Genomic DNA, 21134 nt, shown 5'->3' with positions numbered 1-21134 from the left:
GAAGGAGCTTAATGTTCGTCAAGGGGGTCTTGGCTAGACATAAGTCTTTATTGTAGTCTGTTAAGGAGAGAATAGGGAGAAGACGAGGAGCAGGAAGAAGCAGGAGATGAGAGAGAAGAGTGGAGAGAGTCAGAGGTAGCGGTGGAGGGAAGGGGACACAACAGAGGAGAAAATGTGGGACCTGCGGCTTGATGGATTTTAAATGAGAGCAATCGCATCCTGCTGTTTCCTCGGGGCATGAGCTTCTGTTTAAAGTCACCTGGATAATGAGGTATTTGACTCCTGGTTAACTATTCTTCAGAGCTCCGTGCACACGGAATCCTGAATCTCTCACTGAAACTCGGTAAGTCTGCAGTGTCAGTAAGTCTGCAGGTCCCCTTTGTATAGGAGGAACCCCCCAGCCCACTTGAGAAGCGTCCTCAGGGTTGTAACCACAGGAACCAAATCAAGAACACTTCAAAGACGGATGCAATCCAGCCAAGCACTGCACTTGCTCCCGTGGTCAGATGCCCCCACTGGTATTCCCTAACGCGAGCGCCGAAAGCCGCCGCCTCCAGGTGGCACAGTTAACCATAAGCTTCTGCACAGGCCCTTAGCAAATGCCCCGGCATTCCTGGAATAAGTAAATTAGCAATAAAGCAAAGCAGTATTAATAACACAAATAATGATGCAACTGCTTTTGATAAGGACAAAAATGAACATTTTTATAATGCTTTGAAATGAAAATTAATATACAATCTGTATATTCTTTGAAACTACTGACATGACATAATTATTTTTATGTATTTATATCCATTTCATATTATCTATAGGATAAATACAAATTTATACCAGTGACTGTGACATTGAGCTTAATTACATTTATCGTTTTTATCTGAACTGTTGCTGAGGAAAATGAACAGCATTTACTGGTGGTCCATCACAGCAGCAACCCGCCACTTCAGGGAAAAACAGCTGATTTTCATCATCTGTGCCAAAGACCAGGGTTCCTGTTTGGTTCATTGAGAAATCAATATATTCCTTCAGAGTCTCCTCTACAGACAGAAAGCCATATGCCGTGGGGCGCCTGGGCGGCTCAGTCGTGAAGCGTCTGCCTTCGGCTCAGGTCATGGTCCCAGGGTCCTGGGATCGAGCCCCGCATCGGGCTCCCTGCTCCGCGGGAAGCCTGCTTCTCCCTCTCCCGCTCCCCCTGCTTGTGTTCCCTCTCTCGCTGAGTCTCTACCTGTCAGATAAATAAATAAAATCTTTAAAATAAAAAAAAAAGAAAGCCATATGCCTCACTCAGCATTTACTTGACAGCATTTACTTATCTCCAAAACAATCCTGACAATTGTGCTTAAATAAATGGACATTCCCTCTGCTGCATTTTCGTGTGGCGGGAACAGTAAGTGAACATGAACAATGCATTCTCATAAGTGAGACCCCTCTTGGGACTAGAGCATCATTATTGACAAAAATCATTATGATCCTTCTCTTCACTCATCATGCCACCCCTCCCATGACTTGATGCCGCGGCTCATGCCAAGTAACAGTCAGTGTGCAGTCAGTGCAGGGCTGGATACCCAGGGCAAGGAATGAAGTCTGCACTCTCTATTTGATGAATTTGAGCTTTTCAGCTTTACTTTTTTTACCTTTTTTTTAAAGAGTTTATTTATTTATTTGAGAGAGAGAGAGAGAGTGTATGAGTGGGAGGGGCAGAGGGAGAGGGAGAGACTTTCAAGCCAACTCCAAGCTGAGTGTGGTGCCCAACACGGGGCTCCATCCATGACCCTGAGATCATGACCTGAGCCAAAACCAAGCGTTGGACGCTGAACCAACTGTTAAGTTGGTTGGGTGAGGAATCTGAAAATAGGATATTGGTGGAAAAGGAGACACAGTGCCTCAGCAAGGCATCGGGGTGTCAGGGAAATTTGGGGGGGACCTTCCCTACAAGCTCCACATAAATAACTGACTGGCTGGTAGCATCAGTGCTACACAGTGAAAAGGTGGGGTCTCCAGGTGGGGTCGGGATACCGCTCTGGACAATCAATGGATAACTGCAGAATATCCACTGCATCTGATGAATGCAAATGGTTCTCCTGAGCTGCTTCTGCAGCACTTTACAAGTAAACGGTCACAGCATTTGCATTGCTGTCAAAGAAATGTTTTACCATGGAAATAATCTTTCCTAAAAGAACGGAAGTCTCGGGTCAAATCAATAGATATGAATGCAGCCACTTACTGTGATTCTAGTAACTATTTGATCAGAATATTACTTTCTTTTCTTTGCATTTTTTTCTGTCATGTTGTGAAGTAAGATGTCTTACAAGTTGGTTGTTCCATAAACCATGTTTTGCTGCCCATATACAGATATACACCTCGAAGAGCTAGTGTGTTTTTTTTTCTGCCAATCCTGCTCCTGGAGGCATATCAACCTTCTAGAGGCAGCAGGTTGACATTATTTTGGCTGTTATTGTGTTTTACTGATGCAGGGATGTTAGGGGGCTGCATCCACAGATTTTCGTGGTTTTCTGTTTCTTAGAGTTGGCTTACCAGGAATTCTGCAACTTCTCAGTTGCCTTCTGAGTGACATGTTGCATTAGAACAATGGATGTTTTTTCTTTTTTAAAGATTTTTTATTTATTTATTAGAGAGAGAGTGTGCATGAGCAGGGGAGAGGCAGAGGGAGAAGCAGGCTTCCCACTGGGCAGGGAGCCCAATACGATGCAGGACTTGATCCTGGGACTCCAGGATCATAACCTGAGCTGAAGGCAGGTGCTTAACCAACTGAGCCACCCAGGTGCCCCCGAACTATGGATGTTTCTATCCATGGCTTGGATTTAACAAACATTTTTTGAGAACCTACTATTTCCAAATAGCCCAAGAACTGGAGGTCCAAGATGGCAGTGATGTGTTCTCTGGCTGCGGTCTAAAGGGAAGATGAGAGACACATTGGTAGCTGCAATATTGTTGAAACACCTTCCACATGGCCTCTTAGAATCCTTACAAAAACCATAGGCAGTCATATTGTTGTCTTCTCTGAGAGATGAGGAAGCTGAACTATAGAGGTAAAGCAGCATGAAGTAATGCTTAAACACCCAGGGTTCAAATCCATGGTTTCAAGGTCACACAAAGCAGATTGCTTGGCCGATGCTTTTGGTTGCCTCCAGAATGGAGGGTCCCAAAAGATATGTCCACATTCTAATCCCCAGAACCTGCGAGTGTCATCCTATAAGACAAAGGTCGTGATTAAGTTAAGGATATTGAGGCAGTGGGTTATTTGGTTCAGCCTTGAACTGGCAGCGCTGGGTCTCCGTGGGAGGGCGCACCACCAGCCCCGGGCTTTACGCACCTGCTGTGGAGGTTTTGTCATGATGTCTCACACACGAGGAGCCCCACATTGACCGGCTGCATGGCGATCACACGGAGCAGGAAGGAAAATATTATTTCCTTAAGTGGTTCTCCCTCAGGCTGTCACCCACTCCCCTTTCCAGGAGTGTTGTCTACATGTCGCGTCTGTACATGACGAGGGCTGGGAGGTGCAGTGGGAGGTGAGCCATGATGGGAATCACTGGAGGTTGGTTCCAAACCCCTAGCGGGTAGCAGCCTCTCTCCCTTGCTCCCCGCAGGTGGACCCAGGAAGTGTGGGAAGAGCAAATGCCTGAGTGAGAAATCCTGTTTCCGGCTCCTGGGAATAACGAAGCCCCACGCTCCCCCCAGTTCCGTGGGAGCCCCTGGTCAGCCCATGCGGCTGTGAGGCCCAGAGGAGGGAATGCGGGTAGGAGGGGCTTTCTGCTCCACAAACGTATGTGGCCTGTGGTGGGGGGGATCTGGCTTTTTTCTGCTCTGTAAAGGCATTGCCATAAAATATGCCTTGTGGCTCTAATTTTTGTGTGGAATTGTATGGAATTCTGTAGATGGCTTTTGAAAATGCCCCCAAGGGAAGGAGACATCTTGCCCAGGAAAAGCATAGCTTCCATGAGTGCTTTGGTGGGAGAGGAATGGGCACATGGCCAGTTGCTAAGCATTAAGAAGATTCTGAGTAGCCGAGAATATTTACTAGTAAAACACACGCGGGTCTTAAAACAACCTGTCAGTGAGGCTTGAATGTAAGGGTGTGAAGAAGTGAGCCCGGGGGCGGGGCTGGAACAGGGTGGCTTGAACAGACAAGAGGCTGGCCCTGGGGGAAGGAGCCATGTGGAGGGTCGGGGAGACTCAGGCAGAGCTGATTTTAGGGGAGGGCAGGAACTCGGGGCACAGACGGTGGTTTAGGAGATGATTCTGACCTCCCAGCTGATGGCAGCTAGGGATACCTACCCCGGCACGGGGGCCGTGGGGACAGGGGGTAGGAAATGGATTCAAAACGAAGGGGGAAGGGGCGCCTGGGCAGCTCAGTCTGTTAAGCAGCCGACTCTTGATTTCGGCTCAGGTCGTGATCTCCGGGTCCTGGGATCGAGTCCAGTGTCGTGTTCCCTGCTCAGCGTGGAGTCCGCCTGAGATTCTCCCCCTCTCCCGCTGTCCCTCCCCCTGCTCACACACTCTGTCTCTCTCAAATAAAAACCTTTAAAAACAAACAAACTCAGGAGGAAGAACAGATATGTAGCCAAACCTGTAACATCAGACACAATTCAGGATACGGAGAAGACAACAGTGGAAGGCAGTATAAGTGGGGAAGAACAGAAAAGAGGGTTTTCGTGTATCTGCTAGTGTCTGGAGCTTGGGGAGACTCCAGGGTTCAGGGAAACCAGGTAAGTCGAATTGAAGGCTGAGACGAGGCTGAAGGACCCACTCAGGCCTGGAACACAGGCCTGGTGGGGGAAGTGGTCTCAAGTTTCCATCCTGAAATGTTTGTCTGGCGCGGATAAAAGTTATCACCTGCACGCAGGGGTGGGCTTCAAGGCCCCCACGTCTTAGGCAGTTTTCGGAGTCTCCTGTAAGAAAGGGAATACCCAGTGCAGGGCTGGGCTTTGGGGTCTATGACAGTGAAGAACCCCGCACTTAAAAGCTTCATTGCCATCTGCGTGAATTTGCCCGCGTGTGGCGGCAGGTGAACAGCAAGACAGCGGCGTGAACAGCCCCGGCCGCAGCGCCCAGCCTGAGCTCCTGTCCGTGAGCAGCCCCACGAGGCTCCCCTCCCGCCCCCCAGACGAGGACTGATCTTCCCTCGCACCGCTTTATGGGGTTTGCCACATCGGGATGCATCACCAAGCACTAAGTTTATTTACTTTTGAGTGTTTCTAGACTTCATAAAAATGTCAACATGCACGTTAGTATTTTCCGATTTGCCTGGTTTTGCTCAAAATATCTGTGAGTATCCTGTGTGCTGATGTATGTAACTGCGTTGGTTCCTTTTCTTTCACACTGTCTAAATACAGGGGGGTCCCCGCCTCGCTTGGCGCCCTGAACTGTACCATGAGGCATGGCTGCCTCTGCTTCTGGGGCCAGGGTGTCTTAGTCGGTCCGGGCTGCTCTAAGAAGATGCCACACACCGGGTGGCTTAGAAACAACAGCCAGAAGTTTACTGCTCACCTCTCTGCAGGCTAGGAGACTGAGGTCAGGGGGCCACAGGGCCCAGGGAGGGCTGTCTTCTGGGCCGCCGGGCTTCTTGCTGTGTCCTCACACAGTGGAAGGCTTTAGGGAGCTCTCTGGGGGCTTTTGTAAGAACACTAACCCCATTCACGGGACCCACGCCCTCACAGCCTAGTTGCCTCCCAAAGGCCCCACGGCCTAACCCCATCACCTCCAGGGGTTACGATATCAACATGTGAAATTTGGGGGACACACAAGCATTCAGACCATAACACATGGTGACTGAAGTTGTGTATCGCAGTGTCTTTCTTCAGGCTTCCGTCCAAACTTGCCAGGCTTTTGCTCTTACTCTGTTCCTGGTGTGTGCGCCGGAGGTGTTCTAGACGCCTAGTGGGAGGAAGGCCTGAGTAGGGGACGTTCTGCGTTTCCCACTTTTCTGAACAGTACAGAGCGAGCTCCCCAGCAGGTGCCACAAAGTGTTTACCGATCTGGCAGATGGAAACCAGTGACCCATGCGGCACGTTCTTGAGTGAGGCTGAAGGTATTCTCCGAAGCTCATTAGCTCCACATGTCTCCTCTTCACTGGTCACTGTTCTGGGATGGCGCCTACTTTCGCACTAGGTGGCTGCTTCTTGCTCACTGGTTGTTTTGGAGTTCGTTGTTAAGTAATCTTTTCTTTGCTATATGGGCTGTAAAGTGTTCTCATTAGCGGCTTACTTTTTTTTCTGATGAGGTTTTTTTTTTTAAGATTTTATTTATTTAAAGACAGAGGGCAAGTTGTGGGGAGGAGCAGAGGGGGCGGGACAGGCGGACTCCGTGCCGAGCGCAGAACCTGACGTGGGGCTGGATCCCAGCACCCTGAGATCATGACCTGAGCCAAAATCAAGAGTTGGACGCTCAACCGACTGAGCCACCCAGGCGCTCCTCTGATTAGGTTCTGAATCTTAAGATCAATCTTTTTCTTCGTGGTTTCTAATTTTGTCTTATGGAGTCCTTCCCACAAATGTCACAGATAATGTGCGTTGTAAAGCGTTAATCTGCGTGGAATGGAGGCTTGTGTGGTGTGGGGCAGGGATCCCACTCCCTCGCATCGCACCCGGGTACCGGATGCCCCAGCAGAAGCGCATGCTTTCTGCCGTGGCGTGGGCTTGTGTCTGGTGTGTGTCTGGGCCCGTGGCTGCAAGGGAGGCTCGCTGCACGGCTCCCTGCCCCCTTCCTGTGAGCGCTGCCCCCTGGGCAGGCGAGGCCCTCTGCATCTTCTCTAAGCAGCTCACAATCTGCCCGGGAGACAAGCCCGCTCTCCCGCAGCGCCACGGCCTCACACCTAGGACCCAAGCAGCTGCCTCTCCATTCTGTCCCTGTGACCGCGGGTGCCATGTCTGTGCCGGCTGCCGCCCCACACATGTTCTGGGGCTGATCTCACCCTGGCCCCGACTCCCTGGTCCGTCTCCTCTCTTTCCTTCAGAGGCTATCCCGAACCTCATCCCCCGCTCCAAGTCCCAACCCCACTTTGAGCATTTTCTTGGCTGATGACATACCCAGGCTGGGGATGCCTCCAAACTCGTCACACGCACAGACCCCCGCCTCCCTCCAGTTTGCTGAATCCAGTCCCCTGGGACTTTGCTCTATCGTTGTCCCCTTTCTTCCCTGCCTTTCAGTGTCTTCTTTGCCTCCTTTTCTTTTGCATGTCCCCAAATTTCTTTCATCTTTAACAACCCAAGAAAAAAGACAAAACAAGTTCAAAATTCAAAGCGGAGACCCATGAATCCTTAGTGTGCGTTAACCCTGATAGGGGCTGGGGGGTGTGCCCTCCCCACTCGGCCCCTGCATGCTGCACCGGACAACTCACCCTGTCAGCTTCGGCTACTTCCCCCCTGCAGGGCTCTCCGACCTCTTTCTCTAGGCCAGAGAGCATCAGATTCGACTGTCCTGTTGCTTCTAGACCAGCCACCTGGCTGACTCAGGTACCTGCTTGTTAAGGTAGATGCACAACTTACTATCTCCGCTCCCTTCCTGAACTTCCTATGATCACTCCGGGGGGACCTGAGAGCTATTCTGGGCCACTCCCTCTATATCCGCTTGGCTGCAGAGTCCTGTTCTCCTACCCGCTAAACGTCTCCACGGTAGCACCTTCTCCAGCTTCATCCTGTCGTCCGAACTGCCCGTTATTCACGCTGGCCTCTTCCCCGGCTCTCATTCTCCACACAGCTACCAGTTCCCTTTCTAGAGACACAGTCGCTTCCATTCCTGCTCGTTTCTGATGCTCTCCCTTGCTACCGGAGAAAAGTCTTAATGCTGTTGTCACATGATGTACCAGGCCCTCCGCACCCCCGTGCCCCACAGATAAGGACATTTCTAGAACTCTCCCAGTGCACGGGCACTTCACAGTCACGACTACACTCTTGTGAGGTCACTTTTCTCCAGAACACCCGTCAATGCTTGAGCTAAAACAGAGTTGTCATCTCCCAGAAAGGCATTCTGACATATACTTGCACCACGCTCACTGGTCTCCATGCTCCTCTGGCAGTTGGGAGGGGTGCCCCTTCTAAAGGGCGTGGGGACACTCCATGATGCCATCTGTGGTCAGACGCTTGCACCTGTCCTCTCGCTGTCGTACTAACCAGCCAGAATGGCGAGGTCTGATGTGCACCTGAGGGACCAGTCCCCCTGACCAGCGGGTGTGGGCTTCTCCCACCGCACACAGTGTGCCCACTCACCGAGGATGAAGTACAAGATACGCTACATTACTACAGCCTTTCCACAGGCATCGTGGAGTACGTTTATCATGTGCACTTGTCATTGAACTTCCTACAGTCCTCAAATGTTTTCATGTGTTCAAGTCAGATTCCGAAGTCTATGGAAACAAGCTGCTTCTGACATCTTTTTGTTAGTTTTGACTTTATTTCACAGATTTTATACAGTTATACAACATAAAAGCATAAAATAGTCAACTCTTTTCTCTTATTTACATGGTGTAAAATTTTTAATTAACGAAGATTTCTTATCATGAAAGAGAATATTAACTAGAGCAGAAATACTGTCCATGATCGATTCAGAGAGCATAAACTATGTTCCACTTCATGATTTTGCCCTCTACAAGAGAACCTCCAGTTCACTGTGTTTAAATGCAATGACTACCCACTTGCATTCACTTTTCTGAGCTACACACTCTGTCCTGCCTCATTCTACAGACTCGGGAGGAGCAGGGAAGAGCAGGGCTGGGGGTCCACACCATGCCACATCTGCCCGGAAGCCGTGCTTGCTGGGGCCCTGCAATCACCTCAGGATCGATTATCTTCAATGACAATAGTTCTTCTAGGGTAGGGCTCAAGTTCAACAAATATATATCGAAATTCGTACTCGCCACTTTCTGGGTTCTGGAAAACAAACATATTTCCAGGTGTAACTTTTGTCCCCAGGGCTTACGTCCCGCTTAGGCCCCAGAGCCCTCGGTCCCCACCCAGTCCCCACACCTCCTTCACTTCAAGATGCACTGTTCCTTGCTTCCCAGGCTCAGAGCCCTGGATGTAGAACTTCACGCGCATGTGTTTCAGCCCATCCTTTACATATTCAATAAAACTGTCAAGAAAACGAAAGAGCACAGCTTCAATTCCTGTCACTTAAAAATGACCCCGAGCTTTTGGAACGCACGCGAAGCGCGGTACCTGACGTGCTGCCTCCGCCCGCGGCGCGTCGCCTCCCCGTAGCCCTTCACAGGCTCGCCGAACACACTGATGACCTGTGGGACAGATGCAGTGTGGGACTCGGTAAGGCCTCCGCCCTTTCACGCTTCCCAGGGTAATATTTTCTGACAAATCAAGTGAATTTTTTTAAGAAAACAAATTAAGCCTGGGACCCTTTCAAAATGACAACTCCCAACAATGAAAAACCTGCTTCCACAAGTACGTCTTTTGTGCACTTTAGTCGGTGACCCTGTGGTGTGACCGATGGCTTCACAACAGGTGTTCCTACTTCCCACAAAAACCAGGCACAACAAGGTGGGCAAATGTTTAAACACACATTTGAACGTTTTTAGTGAAATGTATCTCATGGGGTCTAATACTCAAAGGTACAAGAACAAGACAATTTTTTGAGTCACTAAAGACGGTGAAAGATAATGAGTACAGGTTTCTCCAGCTATCCAAATGTTTGCTTCACGACTTCACTCTAAAGAAGATCCTACATTAGTACCTGTTTGCTAACTGAACAAAACCCAAAGGCCTCTTTGCTTTCAGAAAATGGTGGCTGTGCCCTTGCTTCACGCCCTTGACTTAAATGAGAGCTTTCATGGGAGCGCGCCACTTTCAGATACCCGGAGAAGCCTGCAATAATCACCTCAGATCGAGAGGTATGAAACCATGATTCCTAACAGGAAAACTGATAATGACATGGAAATGTAGCTCCTCTTGAATTTAAAATGCAAATACTTTGGAGCCTTTCCAAAAAAAAGTAACTGTAACTGGAACCTTCCTTATTCCCTGCTCATTTCCCACATACTCAGAGATGTGTTTCTCTGCCTCCTCCTCCATGGTTCTCACTGACAGCCCACAGTCCAATGGTAAGAAATCAACAGATTTAAAGAGCAAGATGCCTGAGGTCTCCTCCCTGACAGGATTGGAGAAACAGGTGGAGCAAGCGGAGGTGAGGCCCCAGGGAAACCAGTCAGGGCACCTGGAGCTTCATACCTCACCCGTCACGGGGTGGTGCGTGTTGTTTCTCACACACCTGGGTATGTGTGAGAAGCTGCCCTGATAGTTTTTGGTGCTATCTGCTGTTTTCCTTCAAGGTATAAAGATTAAGATTTCAATGGGTAATATTTTTCTACGCTGAAGCCTTCCACCCAGGGAGTAGGAACTCTTGGCGCTACAATGGCTGTGCTGGCTATTTGTGACCGGAAGGCATCGCGGAAAGCCTTCCTTCTGGCAGGACCCCTAACAGAACGTGGGCAACTTTTCCATACGTCAGCCTCCTTCCAGGGAATGCTTTGGGCAGGCTGCGCTCAAGACATAAGCTTTGGAGTCCCACAAACTTGGGCTCAGGTCCTGGCTGTCCCGCTTACAGCTCGGCAATCTCAGCAACACCTAATCTCTGAAGTGTCGGTCTCCCCTTCTGCAAGCCAAACAGTTGCAGTATTTAACACAAACGGTTTCTGTGAGAGCCAAGAACGATGAGGCACTGAGTGTAGTGCCTGGTGCATAATGTGCCTTCAGCGAGTGTCAATAATTACTATTATGATCACGAGCTCATGGATCAGGTTTTTACAGGGCTAGAAACTTACCACAAGAGTTTAATACTCTGGCAAGGTCTAAGCATTTAATATCTATGACAAGTGACTCTCTTGTATAATTAGAATGAAAACACTGCTACACAGACCTTTAGGGGGTCCTAAAGCATTTCAAGTACAGAACAGAGAGCTAATAACATAATCACAATCCAACCATATGACTTTATTATCATACAAACATCACTACTCTCAGAACCAATGTGTGTGTTCTGGCTCCCTGCCCACCCCGCCCCGGCCCCGGGGGCATTTTTTCCCCATCTTCAGAGTGTGTGTGATTCCATCTGGAAGACTAACCTCAGGGTGTGATCTGCATTTTTCTAAGGCTTTCCCATAGATCTTATTAGGGCTTGATGAAGAAAAAAGTTCTTTGAAAACTGTGTAAAACAAGCCACCTGCAAATTATAGAAAAAGAAGATCAAGCAAAGCAAGAGCAAGACAAATGTTAAGTTAAAAGATTTTAGGGGTTGGTATTGTACTTGCTGTGATCAACCTGTGATGCTGATTCCAAAAAGCACCACAATCAAATAGGTAAAATCTCTTCCAGCTTCTTTCACTGTGGAGAGAAAGCACAGCTGAGTTAGATGTGTGCCTGACAGGCGGGAGCACTCACGGCTTCAGCACTTCTAGTGGGGGACATGTGGACTCGGGACCCCATGTGGGGGTCTGCGTGTGCTCTGGAGTGGCTGCTCCCAAGCCTCCCTGTGAATCAGAACCACCTGAAGAAAGTTTTCAAAAGAACCTCGGTAGAGTTCTGGGCCAGGGAATCTGTACTTTATTTAGTATTACAATTTTAATACCTCTTTACTTTCTCAGACGAAGAAACACTAGAACAAGTGATGCAGGCCCTCGGCGTGAAAACACGATACAGACTGGGCAGCGCCGGGCACATTCTGCCGCTCACAGACCAAGTGTTTGCTTTGTCAGCTGCAGTCCAAGGGATCGAAACAGACCTCAACTCTCACAGTCACTTCCCACCCTGCCACCCCCACCCCCCACTGGCTGCGCACACAGTATAAACAGAATGGAATTTAGAACAGAAATTTGCTTGGCCAGACAGATTTGTGAAGCAAATAAACTTAGAAAATGAAGAACCTGTCCAGATCCGGCATCTCTACTGAGAAGGAGCAGCAGGGTTTGTGGGGACATGACCCAGACTACAGTGCACGTGTATGGCCTTGCTTAGGATCTGTTAGGTCTCCCACTTGTTATTACCTCGTTTTAAGGGACCTGGACCTTCTGGATTTTGGCTGTCCTGTACAGTAACCACACACCACACATGGCTATTTGAGTTTAATTTTACAATTAAGTTAACTTAAAATTAAATAAACACTCAGTTCCTCAATCACACTAGCAACACTTCAAGTGCTGAATGGCCACATGTGGCTAGTGGCTACCACACAGAGACCGCATACAGACAGAACATTTCCATCACTGAGTCAAGTTTTATTTGGACAACACTGTTGTGGACATTCTGCAAAACATCACATTTGTCCATTCTATTTACGCCATCATGTTAGAGCGAGCCCAAAGTAACAAGGGGCATGTGTGTCAGAAAGCTTGGTAAACACATGTACTCCAAGTGTGTATGTGTGGTGGGGGGATGAGCCCAGAAAGCAGATCCAGGGTTCACCGACCACATATGCAAAACTCTTAGGGGTACACTGCGTGGGGCATGCTAAGACACCCCATCCCAAATAAAAGAAACTACTGCATCCCATACCCACGCTGTGATAGGTCCCTCTGTACTCTGCGGGCAGCATATCCCACATTTGGGAATACTGCTCCCACTCGTTCACTGAGCCACCAGGAAGGCTGTCACCTCTGAATGGGGTCCGGATGAGGACAGGACTCTGCAGTAGGACCCATCTGCAGTGTAAGCAGCACTGCTGCTGGAGCCAGAAGACCTCACAGACGCTCTTTGACACTTGTGCCTCTGCCCTCTGCATACAGGCTGTTCATTCGTGCTGGATTTTCAATCATCCCTCACAACCCTGTTCAGGCTATTTGAATGAATGATTATGTGTTTTACATATTCAGCAGATTACACACTTGATAGCATACCTTTTTTTTTTGTTAATGTCGTTAAAGACTTCATGTATTGAAATGACATAGAGCAAAATTAACAATAGGCATCTTTGCATGGTATAATCGTGGCGTCTCAACCGTTTGCTTCCGTTTTACTTATTTTTTCTACAGATTACTTGAGAAATGAAGAAATAAACAATAAACATTAAATTCATTAGCTCATCTATGAAAACTCTGACTTTTCCTGACAGCTAAATTTTTGCCTTTCCCATTATCTATGTTCTATTACTGCCCATGTTGAGTCTGTCTCAACATCTGGGCACAGGAGTCATTCAAGAGCAGTGCTGAGTTGACCCACCTGAGCCAATCCATACCGGTTATGCCTCAATAATACCTGTTTATTACACCCAATTACTCTGTGTCTATGTTACGCTCGCCGGTACTCTCTCCGGAGCACAATTACTGTGTTTTCACTGTTCCACTCTGTATCTACCTTCTTCTTCATCAGGTGCTAATCTGTGTACAGGAACTCCCTGGCACACCCATTAGCATCTGTTCAAGTGTCGAGCATAGAGAAAGTGGAAGGTCAAGAAATACTCGTGAACGGCTGTTTTAAAGAGCACTGACGTGGCTATTAGGAAGTTAGGATTAGGAAAATGTGGTCTTAATTTTCAGTTGTGTGAAACTGGGGAAGTGTGCCTCATACGTGGTTTTAATGTCTGAGGGAGTGAGCAGGAAACTCAACGGAGGTAACGGACATCTGTGAAATCTACTTATGATAAACTTTCAAACAATGGTTAAGTTTTATACAGCTCCACGCTAAAACTGATAAAGTTGAGAAAAATCTTCTAGACATAATTCAACAAAGTTATGTAAAAATCAACTCTGAAATCCGAGTTCAAGTCTGTGAAGAAACTGCAGGTCTATTTTCTCAATTCTGAACTGTGTTGAACGGTCTTCCTGGCTTTAGCACCGAACCTGTGTGGAAGCGCCCTGGTAGCTCTCGTCACGTTTGCTGAAAAGACCGACCACCCCGTTACCTTTCTGTGACGTGGAGACGCCGGCTTCCCGTCCCTGGCTGTGCACAGACACTTGTTTGCCGCCGTCGTCCCCTACCCTCTGCGCGCTCCGCCCCTGCGTCCAGATGGTTTTCTGGGTGACTCCAAGGATACACCTGGGTTGCACCGTTTCCTTTCGCTCTCGCACAGCCCAGCTCAGGCTGGGCGCAGTCTTCAGGCAAGCTCTGTTAGGCACCAAGTGTGGCGGGAACCACCGCTTCCCCGACGACCTGCGCAGCTTCTCCGCACACTGTGCAGCTCGTAAGAAAGTACAAATCATGATCACAGAAAACTGCTCCGCTTTGGAAAGGTGCCAACTACGAAGAGCAAAGCTTCACGGCCCGATACACACGCAGCCGGAGTGTACTCAGGGCTACACATTCACAAGGGTGATTCTGCACGGCGTTTTCGGCAAAAACGTTAGCTCACCAAAGAAGCTGCGTCCACTTCCTCTTCCCTTCCATGCTCTTTTTAATCGAATTCAAGGGCTTTAATCACCTTCCGGACCGACGTTCACACACTACCCCCCATGCCTCTGCAAAGTAACCTGGGAAACCTCGAGGCGTCCTGGGAATAGTAGTTCGAGGCCCTCCCCCTTCACAGAGCAGGAAAGGCACCAGGACTACATTTCCCGTAGTGCAAGGCGGCCAGAGAGCGTGGCCCTTCCGCTACCTTCGAGAGTTCCCGACACCTGCGCTGCACGTATGTGGCGCCGCAGGGGTGGGCGGAGTAACCGCAACTGACAAAAATCAAATTAGCGATTATAAGCTGGGTGTTCTTGTGACTCTCTGGGAGGACTGTAAACTGGGAAATTCTCGGTCTGATTGTGGCTTTGCCCCTCGTCATGGGCAAATGATGTAGCCTTTGCGTTTCAGTTTCTCCCCAAGAAAAGCGGACAGGAAGCAGCACAAACTTCCCCAGAGCCAGCGGGGGGTAGGGACGAGGCCGCCGCAGTGCCCAACGCCAGTGGCCGAAACTCAGCGGTCCGCTTGCCACGCAGCGTCCTCAGCTTCAGGCCGTGGGGCGTGGGAAGAAGCAGGGCCCCAGAAGTTTCTAGAGCAGCTCCTGAGGCCGGCGGAAGGGCGGTGCCGCCCTTCGCCCCGCCCTTACGCACAGGCGACGGCGAGGGCGTCGGCGTCGAGGGGGCGTGGCGCGGGTGGCGCGCTCCTCCCTCGGCGGCCGCTCCGCCTCGGGCGCTCCCGCCGGGTCTCCATGGCGACGGGACGCGGCCGGCTCATGCAGCAGCTTTGGTTCGGCCTCCAGGCACTGCGTTTGCCGCCCGGCGGCGCCGGCGCGGCCCCGGGGACTGACCGGGAGGCCGCCGGGCCCGCCGGGATCAGGTGACTGGGGGCCGCGGGTCGGGTCAGTACCCCGCCACCCTTCCCCCTCTGTTTTCGTTCTTCGGCCCAGCGCGGTGTGTTTCTGAAGAATGGCGGGAGGAAATTCCCTCAACTTGGAAACGCGCAGTTACCCCCAGTCCTGACACAAGTAGACTAGCTTCCCCGGGGAACAGTCTTCCTCCTTCTCTTCATTCAGTTCTAGGCACTGGGGGGAACTGGGAACCCTGGCGCGGAGCCTCGCTGCGCTTCGCCGCGCCGATGAGCTCCACCTGTGAGGGCAGGTGCCTGTCACAGGCCTGTACCTGCAGGTCGCGGGAGGGCACCCGTTCAGAACGCGTCCCCCAAGCTCCTTGGTGTTTCTGGGGCGGGAAGTCACCTTTCGTCCTCTTCAGGAGTTTGTAAGCTAGGAAAGTGGAATCTTCTTTTGAGAAGTTTACCAATTTTCTTTTCCCGCCCGTGGTTGGTGAACGGAGGACACAGCCCCTAAGCAGATAATTCTGGTGGGTGGGTTGGCCTGGGAGCGTGTTTTCCCGGGGCAGAGTTTCTGCACTTCCAGCTTCGAGGGCTCCTCTGCATTTTCTTCTCTTTTCTTTTGGAGAGAGGCGGGGGGGAAGGCAGAGGGAGAGGGAGGGAGAGAATCTTAAGCAGGCTAGTCGCCCAGGGCAGAGTCCCACCGTGGAGCTCAAGCTCGCAACCCTGAGATCATGGCTCAAGCTGAAACCGAGAGTTGGCTGCTTAGCAACTGAGCCACCCAGGCGGCCGGTTTCTAAGCAAACCCTGAGGGATGCCTGTTGATAGCCCCCCGTTCGTGTTCATCCCTAATCCCCTTCTGCCTGTCTTCCTGACGAAGTGCTGGGCTTGTGTTCTTGTCCTGGTGTCTAGAGACCCATCTCCTGCATTTCTCTTGGGCGCCCTGGTTCTGAAGGGTGGCCCTCTTCTAGGGCGAGAGAAGGCAATTTTGAGGAGATGGGGAAGGGGCAGGAAGCGGGAGGCTGCAGGTCCGTTCCAAAAGGATCTTTAGCTTAACTCCAAGGGTAATGATTCAGGTTCATTTCCCAGTGAAAGATCCAGTCTGTTCGAGGTGTCAGTGTGCTATCGTGGTACCTTATCAGATTCTTCTCGTTTTATGGTGAGTGGTTCCTCGCTTTATGCCCATCATCCCAATTGGTTCGCCAGGTGGAGGGACAATACAAAGAACAATTTGCATTCTTGAGGAGTCTTTTTGCTTGCAAGTCCTCATGATTTGTAAGATAGGAAAACTCATGTGTATTATGCCTTCTAACAAACCAAATGTCTATGTTTATGTATAAAGTATGATTCTGTTATTTAACAGTTCAATAACTTAAATTACTTTGCGTTTTCCCGAATCTCCAGGATGTCGTCCCATGTTCATCCTAGGGTCCATTACCCACTTACCCTGGTTTCAGAAGTGGTTCTCTGCACCTTAGTATTATGGTAATAGTTGGTTCTTGAGAATAGCGGCAATGCTCGACATACCACAAGCCTCGTGAGAACTAAAATGGTGACAGTGCCTTCAAAACTTCTGTAGGAGAGAAACAGTGGCATTTAAATTGGAGCCTCGAACTTTAAATCAATTTGCCACGATTCCTAAAATTAGTCTTTATATATACAGCTCTGTCAGTGGGGAGCAGAATGATTTTTATGTGATGAATCTTCTATTACTTTGTAAGTTGAGCGAACTTCTTGGTAATGATGTAATTAGAGTGCCTGGCATTGGAGCCCGCATGTCAACCTGTGATTTGGTGAGGTCTGCATTCTTTATGGGAAAGAAAAATCAGCTGCCAAGAATGATTGCAGATGGTCTAAGTAGGTGGTGATTTTTATTGTCTCACTGCAGAAAAATTAGATTTTAATAAGGAATCAGCTCCCTTTTTAATGAAAAAATGTGAACATGTGTAAATGTCATAAACTGTGAGAAAAATAGCAGAAAGGATATCAGGTTGGCTTAATTTCGACTTGATCTAGTTTCTTTGGTTTATCAAGTATCAAAACTTAGGGACAGAAGATAATTTTTTCTTTTTTTTTAAAGAAGGTAAATTTTTTAAATATTGAATTTATTCAAAGCTCTCAGGCAAAATCTATTACTTAAAAACTGTTTTTAAACTAAATGTCATCTTACTAATTATGTCAGCTAAGTATGCACTTAATTTTGTAGACACATAAATCTACATGAGGACATGCATGGAACTGACTGATTTGTTAATTGTGTGTCCCTTGAAAATGTGCACTTGGTTTATTTTATGGAGAAATGGAGATGTACTTTCAATAATACCAAAAGCCATACTGATAAGATATAGAATATAATAATATAGTACAGTCAGGAGAGCTCTGGAAGGACAGTCGGGAGATGGGAAAGTCTCTGGGGCTCTTGGCCTCTATGTTGGGACCTTGAATGAGTCACTGTAAGTGCCTTGTTAGAACTATAGTCTTCTCTGATTTGTGAAATAGGGATTCATGAGATCTATTTTAATTCTGGATAAGTAAAACAGCTAGAGAAAGGCTGTACTTCTCAAACAGGTGCCAGTGGGAATGCATGGGGCATCCTCCTGACGTGTAAAATTAATGCAGTGGCTTTGGGAAAAATGTTAAGTAATTTAACTGGTAAGTAATATAATACATTTGTACAATAAGACAACCACAGATAAGTTATCCAGTAGAATGCAACATTTGCATTAATTCTTAAGATCAATTAAGAGACTTCAAAGAACTTTTGAGCTTTTGGGTGTGCCCCCAGATTTCAGGGCAGCTGGTCCTCCAGCTGTGTGGATGCCTTTGGAACCACTGTACCTGCCCTAAAGGATTATGCTATCACACTGTGAGTCCAAACCTTCTCGTGTATGGGATTCTCGTTTTGAAATTAAAACAATAAAAATCCCACAGTTCATTGCATATTCAATATATTAAGTAATACTAGAAAATGCATGGAGTTCTGGCCCTTCAATTCCTCAGCCCCCATTTAAAAACAACCACCACCCAAAAACCTTGTAAGATTTTTCTTTGTCTTTCCTTCCAGAACTTTTTCCTTTGTGCGTATTTACTTTTTCTCTTAAGAGACAAGATCAAAGATATGATTATGTAGTGTATCCTGAGTTAGCCTGCTTTTTTCAACTGATATGTTATTTATGTAGCGGGTATTTATTGACTGTCTCTGTATGCCAGGATGTTGTGGGTGAAGAATCAGGAGTGAACAAAACTTGTGCAAAAGACCTGCAGATGGGGAGCTTACAATTCCAGTGATGTGAACGGAGTAGATAAGTAAGATGTGTAGTGATGGATGGTGATAGGTGCTAAGGAAAAAAATAAGGAGGGGGCCTAGAGTGCGTGTGTGCACATGCATCTTGTGTGTGTGTGTGTGTGTAGTATGGGTTGGAGTTTGAGAGAGAGGAGTTGTCAGTGAGCTGGTGACATTTGCATGAATACCTGAAGGAGGTGAGGGACCAAGCCATGCAGACATCTGGAAGGCATCATGAGCTCGTTTCTGTCTCAGACACTTTCACCTGTGTTGAAACTGTCCATTTTAATTGGCTGAGCTTTGTTCACTGTATGGAGCCAGGCTGTTTAACCAATCCCTGTACTGTCTCTGGAAGTTCGTCAGTGCAGACAACTCTGAGACAGACTCTCTCGAGTCACATTTTTGGGCTCATTTTCTTGCTTAAGGATATATTTTGTACAAGTGAAATTCCTGGCTTAAAAAAATACAAGTGCCTTTTAAGCTCTTGATAAACACTACCAGATTTGGTTTTCCATACTGTTTATACCAATTTGTGCTCCCAGCAGTGAATGAGATGTTCTTTATTTGGTTTTTGCCAGTTTGTTAGATTGAAACGGATTGATACAGCATATTAATTTACTTTTCTTCGACTCCCTTGGAAAGGACTTAGGATGTAATAGACTTTATTTTTTTGATACTTTTTGATTGCAGAAATATGTGTGGCAAGAAGCTGTTACCAATTTACTAATGCCTTTTTTTTTAAGATTTTATTTATTTGTCAGAGAGAGAGAGGGCACAGCAGGGGGAGCGGCAGGTAGAGGGAGAAGCAGGCTCCCCGCTGAGCAGGGAGCCCAATGCGGGGCTCAACCCAGGACCCTGAGATCATGGCCTGAGCCGAAGGCAGACGCTTAACCAACTGAGCTGCCCAGACACCCCAATTTACTAATGCTTTTAAACAAATTTATATTTGAGAACCCCCCAGCAGTCTTCATTTTTTAAAAAAAATATTTATTTATTTGACACAGAGAGAGCACAAGCAGGGGGAACATCAGGCAGAGGGAGAAGCAGACTCCTCGCTGAGCAGGGAGCCCGATGCGGGACTCCATCTCAGGACTCTGAGATCAAGATCTGAGCCGAAAGCAGACACTTAACCGATTGAGCCACCCAGGTGCCCCCCAGCAGTATTCATTTAAGTTAAGGAAGCTTTCCTCAGTCTTCACATACAATGTCTATATACAGACCCCCAGACTCCTTGGATGACCATGAATAATGGCAGGGGTCCAAGGGTCACTGGCTGGGAAATCCCGGCAGATAGTATTACTTGACGGAGGAGTAATAGAAATGCCTTTTATTTAAAGCTTATGTGTTAGAACCCTCTGTCAACTAAAGATACTTGATTTTTGACTATGTAATACAGATTGGTACAGAATTTACAAGAAGTTAACGACTTAAAATAAGGAGTGCTTTTAAATCATTTAAAAATATATGTTTAAAAATTGTGTATTGTGTTGAATGGTGCTCCCCAAATTCGCGTTTACCCAGAACCCTAGGATGTGATTTTATTTGGAAATGGGGTCTTTGTAGATGTAATTAGTTAAGATGAGGTCACACTGGGGTTAGGATGGATCCTAAACCCAATGTGACTGGCGCCCCTATAAGAAGAGACACCCAGGGAAGATGGCTGGGTAAGACGCAGCAGAGGGCAGAGTTGGTCATCTTAGCTGCCACAAGCTAAGGAACACCAAGGATTGTCAGCAACCACCAGAAGCTGGAAGGGGCAAGGAAGGAGTCTTCCTTAGAGACTTTGTGGAGGGAGCATGGCCCTCCCAACACTTTGACTTTGGACTTTTGGCCTCTAGGACTGAGAAAACAAATATCTGTTGTTTTAAGCCACCTAGTTTGAGTCAGTTTGTTAAGGCAGCCCTAGGACACTAACACAATTAGGAAATTGTATTTCACTTCTCATTACTGTGTTAGAGCCAGGTCAGTGGAGTTGAAGCTTTTCTGTTGTGGAAATCTTTGCTGAAATAATACTTTCAACAGAAATACAAAAATCTGTTGCATAGGTGGAGTTTTCTGGATAAAGGGGGAGGGCGTGGTGGAGCTTTCCAAATGAGGGTCCCTTCTGCCTGCTGTCCCTCCCCTTCCTGTGCTGCTGGGCACAGACTGGGTACCACTGGTTCTGCCTAACTTCTCTGCGTTCCCAAGAACTCACTGGCATGTTGAATGTCTTTTGCTGAAGCGGGCATGGAGAGGCCTGGGTAGCCAGCGTTTCTTACCTCGGTGACTTTGTTATCCTCCAGGGTCTGGAAAGGTTTACTATGTCCCTCCTCTCCTACGTGGAGGTGCCAGCATGCAGATGCTAGCTAATGTTTATTGAGGGCTTATCGTGACCAGCCATTATGCTGTTTCTGAAGAGAAAAACCTAGAAAGGGAGGACAAACTAATTCTCTGGCTGCTCAGAAGCCCATGGGGAATCATCAGGCAATTTGAGTGTTTGCGGATGCGCACATCATGGCGTGCCCTTTTCCACGGGGGATTTCAGGCTGTGCTTGGTTATGGGCCATGTGCTCCCTGTGCCTCCTATGGGCGGGGCCGTGCTTGGGATCTAGGACCATCCTCTGTTCAGATCCATCCCTGGGGCTTTCGTTCTTCCACTTCCAGAGAGATGATTGCCCTTCCTTCCA

At 48.2% G+C, this 21134-nt stretch overlaps 2 protein-coding genes across 7 annotated transcripts in view; one reads left to right on the top strand and one right to left on the bottom strand.

Moving 5' to 3' along the window:
• Positions 1-8389: 8389 nt before the first annotated feature.
• On the bottom strand, positions 8390-14423 carry TIMM21 (translocase of inner mitochondrial membrane 21). Its single transcript, XM_027576767.2, has 6 exons — positions 13858-14423; positions 11283-11345; positions 11087-11184; positions 9174-9247; positions 8982-9087; positions 8390-8885 (listed from the first exon to the last, which is right to left on the bottom strand). The coding sequence occupies exons 1-6, from the start codon at positions 14153-14155 to the stop codon at positions 8790-8792; spliced, it is 735 nt and encodes a 244-aa protein (XP_027432568.1). The 5' UTR covers positions 14156-14423; the 3' UTR covers positions 8390-8789.
• Positions 14424-14546: 123 nt separating this feature from the next.
• FBXO15 (F-box protein 15) overlaps positions 14547-21134 on the top strand; it is a 47510-nt gene continuing 40922 nt past the window's right edge. The window contains exon 1 of one of the 6 annotated variants that reach the window (XM_027576765.1): positions 14547-14577. Coding sequence is in view for 3 of the 6 variants with exons in the window: in XM_027576763.2 (XP_027432564.2) it covers positions 15088-15215 (128 nt within the window). In the remaining 3 variants the exon portion in view is untranslated. Of the gene's footprint in view, positions 14578-15014; positions 15238-16323; positions 16345-21134 lie in introns of those variants that run through there. The other 5 variants (XM_027576763.2, XM_027576760.2, XM_027576761.2 and 2 more) reach the window with 5 other exon arrangements.

The sequence above is a fragment of the Zalophus californianus genome, chromosome 14, assembly GCF_009762305.2.
Source record: "Zalophus californianus isolate mZalCal1 chromosome 14, mZalCal1.pri.v2, whole genome shotgun sequence".
In the NCBI taxonomy this organism is placed as follows: Eukaryota; Metazoa; Chordata; class Mammalia; order Carnivora; family Otariidae; genus Zalophus; species Zalophus californianus.
This window is presented reverse-complemented; position numbering and strand designations above follow the sequence as displayed.

What these genes read in the sequence shown, in the direction of transcription:
- TIMM21 (XM_027576767.2), bottom strand. Translation starts at nt 14,155, where the DNA reads ATGATTTGTACTTTCTTACGAGCTGCACAGTGTGCGGAGAAGCTGCGC. An exon ending in TTTTGGAATCAGCATCACAG is followed by an intron (nt 11,185 to 11,282) that starts GTTGATCACAGC and finishes TATAATTTGCAG; the next exon opens with GTGGCTTGTTTTACACAGTT. An exon ending in AATGCAGATCACACCCTGAG is followed by an intron (nt 9,248 to 11,086) that starts GTTAGTCTTCCA and finishes TCTGTCCCACAG; the next exon opens with GTCATCAGTGTGTTCGGCGA.